Below are 12,746 nucleotides of genomic sequence, written 5' to 3'. Positions count from 1 at the left end.
TCCTGACAGCATTAACCCCATAAAGGCCGTGATCAATCCTGACAGGGGGAGTGATATGATTGTGGGTTGCTGTGGCAGCAGGAGGTGAGATCCAGTCCATCAGGTCAGACTGTGCGGCATAGTATAACCTGGAAAAATAAAGGTCTTCAATAAAAAAATATCCCTTTCCCATTTAAAAGCCCAACACTAATTTATATACATAATAGGTATTGTCACATCTGTAATGATTTACTAGAAGACTAGGTGAATGCTGTAAAAAATAAATAAAGGGGTAGCATGTATCGCAAAAATGATACCAAAAAACTACAGCTCACACCGCAAAAAATAAGCCCTTACTCAATGGCGTCAGCTGGAAAATAAGAGACGGCTATTGGAAAATGGTAGAAAAAAAACATAGAAAGTGATATAAAAAGGTATCTCCATAATGGTACGACCCACAGAATAAATAACTTACCGCACAGTGTACTCCATAAAAAACGCACCACTCACAGAAAGTACAATGTCACGAAAAAGTGTTCTAGTTATTACTAGAGATGAGCGAACTTACAGTAAATTCGATACGTCACAAACTTCTCGGCTCGGCAGTTGATGACTTTTCCTGCATAAATTAGTTCAGCTTTCCGGTGCTCCGGTGGGCTGGAAAAGGTGGATACAGTACTAGGAGACTCTTTCCTAGGAATGTATCCAACTCTTCCAGCCCACCGGAGCACCTGAAGGCTGAAATAATTTATGCAGGAAAAGTCATCAACTGCTGAGCTGAGAAGTTTGTGACGAATCGAATTTACTGTAATTTCTCTGGGATTTACAGGGCACGATGGTTGTGGGTTTTTCTTTTTTTCCTTCCAATGTTTCCTGCTGTAATGACACGCGGGGCCCGGTCCCCCCCCCCTCCAAGACACGCAGGGCCCGGTCCCCCCCCCTCCAAGACACGCAGGGCCCGGTCCCCCACTGTAATGACACGCGGGGCCCGGTCCCCCACTGTAATGACACGCGGGGCCCGGTCCCCCACTGTAATGACACGCAGGGCCCGGTCCCCCCCCCTCCAAGACACGCAGGGCCCGGTCCCCCCCCCTCCAAGACACGCAGGGCCCGGTCCCCCACTGTAATGACACGCGGGGCCCGGTCCCCCACTGTAATGACACGCGGGGCCCGGTCCCCCACTGTAATGACACGCAGGTCCCGGTCCCCCACTGTAATGACACGCAGGGCCCGGTCCCCCACTGTAATGACACGCGGGGCCCGTTTCCCGTAGCTTCTCTGTCGTGGTTACATTTCCTATTCTCTGGAGAATAAATGTTTTATCTGCACAAATCAGAACAGAATGTTACTTTCCAATCTGATGCAGACATTATGAGATGAGTGAAGTTACAATGATTCCATTCGTCACAAACCTTGCAGCTCGGCGGTTGATGACTTTATCTGTCATGAATAGTTCAGGTGCTCCGGTGGCTGGAGACTCCTAGGACTGTATCCACTTTTCCAGCCACAGGAGCACCGGAACTATTCATGCAGGATAAAGTCATCAACCGGCGAGCCGTGAGGTTTGTGACTAATGGAATCACTGTGTTCACTCATCTGACCCCTCAGGAGGCTTCTCTGGCCCAGACTAAGGGGCAGGCGATGTGTAAACACAAGGGCTGCTCATCTTTCCTTGGAGCAGATCGGTGTTCTGTAAGGATGGCTTTACACCAGATGGGTAGGGTAGTGGGTGAAGGGACTGTCAGGACCCCCAGGATTTAACTCTTCTCCCTCCTGTACATATTGGGTTCAGTCATTGAGCTAAGAAAAAATGTTACTTTCACCAAATCATGTGACCAGACATGGCCACCACCATCCCACAGACCCTGGATATTCAAAAATATAAAAACTTTATTGATCATACACAACAGAACGAACTGCAGACACCGTTCCCAGCAGGCTTCAGATGAGGATGCATCCAGCGACACGTGGATTAGATACAACTGACTGTATCACACATGGGAGGTTAGATATAACAGTATATAGTCTGCTGTATCCAATCACCTGTATCTAAACCTTCCATGCATGATCTGAGCTGCTGAGTATAAGCCACATTCTGCACAGTAATGCATAGATTAGATACACCAACTGTTTCCCTAATCTGAACATGTATCCAAGCAGTGGTGTCACCCTACAGTCATGGATGTGGCACTATACCCTCTGTATCTGTAAGGAGGATGGTCTCCAGTAGGGGGCACTCCACCTCCAGACAAGAAGATTCCTCTACTCCCCCTAGTGGATGTGTGAGCAGGAACACTACCCCACCCCCCACACAGATACAGACGGGCGAGAGGCGACAACCAAAGAAGCCAAACACATTAAAGCTGCATATATAAAAATACAATCGTCTCCTAAAAATAAGAGTAAGCCCTGAGCGGTAATACTGGAGGTAACATGTGCTGAGCAATGATCTGAAGGAGAACTCCACCCAAAAGGCTCCCAGAGAACAGGAAGCAGTCCGATCACAGCAGAGAGGACGGGCCCCCCTCCACCTCATTGTATCCCGAGGAGCAGGGGGAACCCACCTCACTAGATCCTGATAGGTCACATGACCTTCCTCACAGATCTCATCCAGGAAAAGGGCTGTTATGGGGAAGGTCACGTGACCTGTCTCAGATCTCATGTAGGCAGAGGACTGAGTTATGGGGAAGGTCATGTGACCTGTCTGATCTCATGCAGGCAGAGGATTGAGTTATGGGGAAGGTCATGTGACCTGTCTCAGATCTCATGTAGGCAGAGGACTGAGTTATGGGGAAGGTCATGTGACCTGTCTGATCTCATGTAGGCAGAGGACTGAGTTATGGGGAAAGTCACGTGACCTGTCTAAGATCTCATGTAGGCAGAGGACTGAGTTATGGGGAAGGTCATGTGACCTGTCTGATCTCATGCAGGCAGAGGATTGAGTTATGGGGAAGTTCACATGACCTGTCTGACTGATCTCATGTAGGCAGAGGACTGAGTTATGGGGAAGGTCACGTGACCTGTATCAGATCTCATGTAGGCAGAGGACTGAGTTATGGGGAAGGTCATGTGACCTGTCTAAGATCTCATGTAGGCAGAGGACTGAGTTATGGGGAAGGTCATGTGACCTGTCTGATCTCATGTAGGCAGGACTGAGTTATGGGGAAGGTCACATGACCTGTATCAGATCTCATGTAGGCAGAGGACTGAGTTATGGGGAAGGTCATGTGACCTGTCTAAGATCTCATGTAGGCAGAGGACTGAGTTATGGGGAAGGTCACGTGACCTGTCTCAGATCTCATGTAGGCAGAGGACTGAGTTATGGGGAAGGTCACGTGACCTGTATCAGATCTCATGTAGGCAGAGGACTGAGTTATGGGGAAGGTCATGTGACCTGTCTAAGATCTCATGTAGGCAGAGGACTGAGTTATGGGGAAGGTCATGTGACCTGTCTGATCTCATGTAGGCAGAGGACTGAGTTATGGGGAAGGTCACGTGACCTGTATCAGATCTCATGTAGGCAGAGGACTGAGTTATGGGGAAGGTCATGTGACCTGTCTAAGATCTCATGTAGGCAGAGGACTGAGTTATGGGGAAGGTCACGTGACCTGTCTCAGATCTCATGTAGGCAGAGGACTGAGTTATGGGGAAGGTCACGTGACCTGTATCAGATCTCATGTAGGCAGAGGACTGAGTTATGGGGAAGGTCATGTGACCTGTCTAAGATCTCATGTAGGCAGAGGACTGAGTTATGGGGAAGGTCATGTGACCTGTCTGATCTCATGTAGGCAGGACTGAGTTATGGGGAAGGTCACATGACCTGTCTAAGATCTCATGTAGGCAGAGGACTGAGTTATGGGGAAGGTCATGTGACCTGTATCAGATCTCATGTAGGCAGGACTGAGTTATGGGGAAGGTCATGTGACCAGTATCAGATCTCATGTAGGCAGAGGACTGAGTTATGGGGAAGGTCATGTGACCTGTCTGATCTCATGTAGGCAGAGGACTGAGTTATGGGGAAGGTCATGTGACCTGTCTGATCTCATGTAGGTAGAGGACTGAGTTATGGGGAAGGTCACGTGACCTGTCTCACTGATCTCATGTAGGCAGAGGACTGAGTTATGGGGAAGGTCACGTGACCTGTCTCACTGATCTCATGTAGGTAGAGGACTGAATTATGGGGAAGGTCACGTGACCTGTCTCACTGATCTCATGCAGGCAGAGGACTGAGTTATGGGGAAGGTCATGTGACCTGTCTAAGATCTCATGTAGGCAGAGGACTGAGTTATGGGGAAGGTCATGTGACCTGTATCAGATCTCATGCAGGCAGAGGATTGAGTTATGGGGAAGGTCATGTGACCTGTCTGATCTCATGCAGGCAGAGGACTGAGTTATGGGGAAGGTCATGTGACCTGTCTCACTGATCTCATGCAGGCAGAGGACTGAGTTATGGGGAAGGTCATGTGACCTGTCTGATCTCATGCAGGCAGAGGACTGAGTTATGGGGAAGGTCATGTGACCTGTCTGATCTCATGTAGGCAGAGGACTGAGTTATGGGGAAGGTTACGTGACCTGTCTAAGATCTCATGTAGGCAGAGGCCTGAGTTATGGGGAAGGTCATGTGACCTGTCTGATCTCATGCAGGCAGAGGACTGAGTTATAGGGAAGGTCATGTGACCTGTCTAAGATCTCATGTAGGCAGAGGACTGAGTTATGGGGAAGGTCATGTGACCTGTCTGATCTCATGTAGGCAGAGGACTGAGTTATGGGGAAGGTCACGTGACCTGTCTCACTGATCTCATGTAGGCAGAGGACTGAGTTATGGGGAAGGTCATGTGACCTGTCTCATATCTCATGTAGGCAGAGGACTGAGTTATGGGGAAGGTCATGTGATCTGTCTCACTGATCTCATGTAGGTAGAGGACTGAGTTATGGGGAAGGTCATGTGACCTGTCTCATATCTCATGTAGGCAGAGGACTGAGTTATGGGGAAGGTCATGTGACCTGTCTCACTGATCTCATGCAGGCAGAGGACTGAGTTATGGGGAAGGTCATGTGACCTGTCTCACTGATCTCATGCAGGCAGAGGACTGAGTTATGGGGAAGGTCATGTGACCTGTCTCACTGATCTCATGTAGGCAGAGGACTGAGTTATGGGGAAGGTCATGTGACCTGTCTCATATCTCATGCAGGCAGAGGACTGAATTATGGGGAAGGTCATGTGACCTGTCTCATAGATCTCATGTAGGCAGAGGACTGAGTTATGGGGAAGGTCATGTGATCTGTCTCACTGATCTCATGTAGGCAGAGGACTGAGTTATGGGGAAGGTCATGTGACCTGTCTCACTGATCTCATGCAGGCAGAGGACTGAATTATGGGGAAGGTCATGTGATCTGTCTCACTGATCTCATGCAGGCAGAGGACTGAATTATGGGGAAGGTCATGTGATCTGCCTCACATCTCCTCTTTCTGAAAACTAAAACACCAAAACCTTCCAGCCGGAATGGAAAAACGAGCATCCAAAGTAGAGTGAGTCAGGTGACTGCTCCAGCTGCCAATCAAAGACCACCTCCCTGTTCCCGCAGCCGATGGTCACTCTGCGCCGGAGCTGTGGCCCCTCACTGGTGACTCCCAGACTGATCAGCTCCATGTCAAAGGTGATGGAGGAGCCTGGGGAGACGGGCGGCAGCTGATTAGTCATCTCCTTCCCATTCACATAGACAGAACCTGCAAAGAGACAGAGACATGAGATCGTCCAGCGAGACCACAGGGGCCCCGAATGGGGTAAAGCCCAAGAGAACTCACCACTAGAGCCGATACACACAGCCCCATCCCGCTGCAAAGAATCCAATCCACCCAGCTTTTCCACACAAACGCCAATACTGTCCCTCCGGTCAGAGGAGCCGCTGGTCTCTACCCTGAAAGGGCCACACATGGTTAGTCACGTACATTACCCCTATATGATGATAATAATAGGGGCCACACATGGTTAGTCAGGTACATTACCCCTATATGATGATAATAATAGGGGCCACACATGGTTAGTCAGGTACATTACCCCTATATGATGATAATAATAGGGGCCACACATGGTTAGTCACGTACATTACCCCTATATGATGATAATAATAGGGGCCACACATGGTTAGTCACGTACATTACCCCTATATGATGATAATAATAGGGGCCACACATGGTTAGTCACGTACATTACCCCTATATGATGATAATAATAGGGGCCACACATGGTTAGTCACGTACATTACCCCTATATGATGATAATAATAGGGGCCACACATGGTTAGTCACGTACATTACCCCTATATGATGATAATAATAGGGGCCACACATGGTTAGTCACGTACATTACCCCTATATGATAATAATAATAGGGGCCACACATGGTTAGTCACGTACATTACCCCTATATGATGATAATAATAGGGGCCACACATGGTTAGTCAGGTACATTACCCCTATATGATGATAATAATAGGGGCCACACATGGTTAGTCACGTACATTACCCCTATATGATGATAATAATAGGGGCCACACATGGTTAGTCACGTACATTACCCCTATATGATGATAATAATAGGGGCCACACATGGTTAGTCAGGTACATTACCCCTATATGATAATAATAATAGGGGCCACACATGGTTAGTCACGTACATTACCCCTATATGATGATAATAATAGGGGCCACACATGGTTAGTCAGGTACATTACCCCTATATGATGATAATAATAGGGGCCACACATGGTTAGTCAGGTACATTAACCCTATATGATGATAATAATAGGGGCCACACATGGTTAGTCACGTACATTACCCCTATATGATGATAATAATAGGGGCCACACATGGTTAGTCAGGTACATTACCCCTATATGATGATAATAATAGGGGCCACACATGGTTAGTCACGTACATTACCCCTATATGATGATAATAGGGGCCACACATGGTTAGTCACGTACATTACCCCTATATGATGATAATAATAATAGGGGCCACACATGGTTAGTCAGGTACATTACCCCTATATGATGATAATAATAGGGGCCACACATGGTTAGTCAGGTACATTACCCCTATATGATAATAATAATAGGGGCCACACATGGTTAGTCACATACATTACCCCTATATGATAATAATAATAGGGGCCACACATGGTTAGTCAGGTACATTACCCCTATATGATGATAATAATAGGGGCCACACATGGTTAGTCACGTACATTACCCCTATATGATGATAATAATAGGGGCCACACATGGTTAGTCAGGTACATTACCCCTATATGATGATAATAATAGGGGCCACACATGGTTAGTCACGTACATTACCCCTATATGATGATAATAGGGGCCACACATGGTTAGTCACGTACATTACCCCTATATGATGATAATAATAATAGGGGCCACACATGGTTAGTCACGTACATTACCCCTATATGATAATAATAATAGGGGCCACACATGGTTAGTCACGTACATTACCCCTATATGATGATAATAATAGGGGCCACACATGGTTAGTCACGTACATTACCCCTATATGATGATAATAGGGGCCACACATGGTTAGTCACGTACATTACCCCTATATGATGATAATAATAATAGGGGCCACACATGGTTAGTCAGGTACATTACCCCTATATGATGATAATAATAGGGGCCACACATGGTTAGTCACGTACATTACCCCTATATGATGATAATAATAGGGGCCACACATGGTTAGTCAGGTACATTACCCCTATATGATGATAATAGGGGCCACACATGGTTAGTCACGTACATTACCCCTATATGATGATAATAGGGGCCACACATGGTTAGTCACGTACATTACCCCTATATGATGATAATAATAATAGGGGCCACACATGGTTAGTCAGGTACATTACCCCTATATGATGATAATAATAGGGGCCACACATGGTTAGTCAGGTACATTACCCCTATATGATGATAATAATAGGGGCCACACATGGTTAGTCAGGTACATTACCCCTATATGATGATAATAATAGGGGCCACACATGGTTAGTCACGTACATTACCCCTATATGATAATAATAATAGGGGCCACACATGGTTAGTCAGGTACATTACCCCTATATGATGATAATAATAGGGGCCACACATGGTTAGTCAGGTACATTACCCCTATATGATGATAATAATAGGGGCCACACATGGTTAGTCACGTACATTACCCCTATATGATGAATAATAATAGGGGCCACACATGGTTAGTCAGGTACATTACCCCTATATGATGATAATAATAGGGGCCACACATGGTTAGTCAGGTACATTACCCCTATATGATGATAATAATAGGGGCCACACATGGTTAGTCACGTACATTACCCCTATATGATGATAATAATAGGGGCCACACATGGTTAGTCACGTACATTACCCCTATATGATAATAATAATAGGGGCCACACATGGTTAGTCAGGTACATTACCCCTATATGATAATAATAATAGGGGCCACACATGGTTAGTCAGGTACATTACCCCTATATGATAATAATAATAGGGGCCACACATGGTTAGTCACGTACATTACCCCCTATATGATAATAATAATAGGGCCACACATGGTTAGTCAGGTACATTACCCCTATATGATAATAATAATAGGGGCCACACATGGTTAGTCAGGTACATTACCCCTATATGATAATAATAATAGGGGCCACACATGGTTAGTCAGGTACATTACCCCTATATGATGATAATAATAGGGGCCACACATGGTTAGTCCAGGTACATTACCCCTATATGATAATAATAATAGGGGCCACACATGGTTAGTCACGTACATTACCCCTATATGATAATAATAATAGGGGGCCACACATGGTTAGTCACGTACATTACCCCTATATGATGATAATAATAGGGGCCACACATGGTTAGTCACGGTACATTACCCCTATATGATGATAATAATAGGGGCCACACATGGTTAGTCACGTACATTACCCCTATATGATGATAATAATAATAGGGGCCACACATGGTTAGTCACGTACATTACCCCTATATGATGATAATAATAGGGGCCACACATGGTTAGTCACGTACATTACCCCTATATGATGATAATAATAGGGGCCACACATGGTTAGGTCACGTACATTACCCCTATATGATGATAATAATAGGGGCCACACATGGTTAGTCACGTACATTACCCCTATATGATAATAATAATAGGGGCCACACATGGTTAGTCAGGTACATTACCCCTATATGATAATAATAATAGGGGCCACACATGGTTAGTCACGTACATTACCCCTATATGATGATAATAATAGGGGCCACACATGGTTAGTCACGTACATTACCCCTATATGATGATAATAATAGGGGCCACACATGGTTAGTCACGTAACATTACCCCTATATGATAATAATAATAGGGGCCACACATGGTTAGTCAGGTACATTACCCCTATATGATAATAATAATAGGGGCCACACATGGTTAGTCAGGTACATTACCCCTATATGATAATAATAATAGGGGCCACACATGGTTAGTCACGTACATTACCCCTATATGATAATAATAATAGGGGCCACACATGGTTAGTCAGGTACATTACCCCTATATGATGATAATAATAGGGGCCACACATGGTTAGTCAGGTACATTACCCCTATATGATAATAATAATAGGGGCCACACATGGTTAGTCACGTACATTACCCCTATATGATAATAATAATAGGGGCCACACATGGTTAGTCACGTACATTACCCCCTATATGATAATAATAATAGGGGCCACACATGGTTAGTCAGGTACATTACCCCTATATGATAATAATAATAGGGGCCACACATGGTTAGTCACGTACATTACCCCTATATGATGATAATAATAGGGGCCACACATGGTTAGTCACGTACATTACCCCTATATGATGATAATAATAGGGGCCACACATGGTTAGTCACGTACATTACCCCTATATGATAATAATAATAGGGGCCACACATGGTTAGTCACGGTACATTACCCCTATATGATGAATAATAATAGGGGCCACACATGGTTAGTCACGTACATTACCCCTATATGATGATAATAATAGGGGCCACACATGGTTAGTCAGGTACATTACCCCTATATGATGATAATAATAGGGGCCACACATGGTTAGTCAGGTACATTACCCCTATATGATGATAATAATAGGGGCCACACATGGTTAGTCACGTACATTACCCCTATATGATGATAATAATAGGGGCCACACATGGTTAGTCAGTACATTACCCCTATATGATATAATAATAGGGGCCACACATGGTTAGTCACGTACATTACCCCTATATGATGATAATAATAGGGGCCACACATGGTTAGTCACGTACATTACCCCTATATGATGATAATAATAGGGGCCACACATGGTTAGTCACGTACATTACCCCTATATGATAATAATAATAGGGGCCACACATGGTTAGTCAGGTACATTACCCCTATATGATAATAATAATAGGGGCCACACATGGTTAGTCACGTACATTACCCCTATATGATAATAATAATAGGGGCCACACATGGTTAGTCACGTACATTACCCCTATATGATAATAATAATAGGGGCCACACATGGTTAGTCACGTACATTACCCCTATATGATGATAATAATAGGGGCCACACATGGTTAGTCACGTACATTACCCCTATATGATGATAATAATAGGGGCCCACACATGGTTAGTCAGGTACATTACCCCTATATGATGATAATAATAGGGGCCACACATGGTTAGTCACGTACATTACCCCTATATGATAATAATAATAGGGGCCACACATGGTTAGTCACGTACATTACCCCTATATGATGATAATAATAGGGGCCACACATGGTTAGTCACGTACATTACCCCTATATGATAATAATAATAGGGGCCATCACATGGTTAGTCACGTACATTACCCCTATATGATGATAATAATAGGGGCCACACATGGTTAGTCACGGTACATTACCCCTATATGATGATAATAATAGGGGCCACACATGGTTAGTCACGTACATTACCCCTATATGATAATAATAATAGGGGCCCACACATGGTTAGTCACGTACATTACCCCTATATGATGATAATAATAGGGGCCACACATGGTTAGTCACGTACATTACCCCTATATGATGATAATAATAGGGGCCACACATGGGTTAGTCACGTACATTACCCCTATATGATGATAATAATAGGGGCCACACATGGTTAGTCAGGTACATTACCCCTATATGATGAATAATAATAGGGGCCACACATGGTTAGTCACGTACATTACCCCTATATGATGATAATAATAGGGGCCACACATGGTTAGTCAGGTACATTACCCCTATATGATAATAATAGGGGCCACACATGGTTAGTCAGGTACATTACCCCTATATGATATAATAATAGGGGCCACACATGGTTAAGTCACGTACATTACCCCTATATGATAATAATAATAGGGGCCACACATGGTTAGTCACGGTACATTACCCCCTATATGATAATAATAATAGGGGCCACACATGGTTAGTCACGTACATTACCCCCTATATGATGATAATAATAGGGGCCACACATGGTTAGTCACGTACATTACCCCTATATGATAATAATAATAGGGGCCACACATGGTTAGTCACGTACATTACCCCTATATGATGATAATAATAGGGGCCACACATGGTTAGTCAGGTACATTACCCCTATATGATAATAATAATAGGGGGCCACACATGGTTAGTCAGGTACATTACCCCTATATGATAATAATAATAGGGGCCACACATGGTTAGTCACGTACATTACCCCTATATGATAATAATAATAGGGGCCACACATGGTTAGTCAGGTACATTACCCCTATATGATAATAATAATAGGGGCCACACATGGTTAGTCACGTACATTACCCCTATATGATGATATTAATAGGGGCCACACATGGTTAGTCACGTACATTACCCCTATATGATAATAATAATAGGGGCCACACATGGTTAGTCCACGTACATTACCCCTATATGATGATAATATAGGGGCCACACATGGTTAGTCAGGTACATTACCCCTATATGATAATAATAATAGGGGCCACACATGGTTAGTCAGGGGTACATTACCCCTATATGATAATAATAATAGGGGCCACACATGGTTAGTCACGTACATTACCCCTATATGATAATAATAATAGGGGCCACACATGGTTTAGTCAGGTACATTACCCCTATATGATAATAATAATAGGGGCCACACATGGTTAGTCAGGTACTTACCCTAATGATAATAATAGGCCAACAGGTTAGTCGTACATTACCCCTATATGATATAAATAGGGGCCACACATGGTTAGTCACGGTACATTACCCCTTTAAGGCATTAGGTAATTCTAGATAAAATAGGGGCCACACATGGTTTAGTCAGGTACATTACCCCTATATGATAATAATAATAGGGGCCCACACATGGTTAGTCACGTACATTACCCCTATATGATGATAATAATAGGGGCCACACATGGTTAGTCACGTACATTACCCCTATGATGATAATAATAGGGGCCCACACATGGTTAGTCACGTACATTACCCCTATATGATGATAATAATAGGGGCCACACATGGTTAGGTCACGGTACATTACCCTATATGAATAGATAATAATAGGGTCCACACA

At 44.3% G+C, this 12,746-nt stretch overlaps 1 protein-coding gene across 1 annotated transcript; it reads right to left on the bottom strand.

The window, feature by feature from the left end:
• Nucleotides 1–5,449: 5,449 nt before the first annotated feature.
• CRLF3 (cytokine receptor like factor 3) lies at nucleotides 5,450–5,905 on the bottom strand (the record flags this gene model as incomplete). Its single annotated transcript, XM_056553335.1, is given in 2 exon segments — nucleotides 5,450–5,707; nucleotides 5,786–5,905. Coding segments are annotated over 2 exon segments (371 nt in total), but the record flags the coding sequence as incomplete, so codon positions are not given.
• Nucleotides 5,906–12,746: the final 6,841 nt, after the last annotated feature.

Source organism: Hyla sarda, unplaced genomic scaffold, assembly GCF_029499605.1.
Source record: "Hyla sarda isolate aHylSar1 unplaced genomic scaffold, aHylSar1.hap1 scaffold_2784, whole genome shotgun sequence".
Lineage (NCBI taxonomy): Eukaryota > Metazoa > Chordata > Amphibia > Anura > Hylidae > Hyla > Hyla sarda.
Note: the sequence above shows the minus strand (reverse complement) of the source record. Positions and strands in the feature narration are given on the sequence as shown.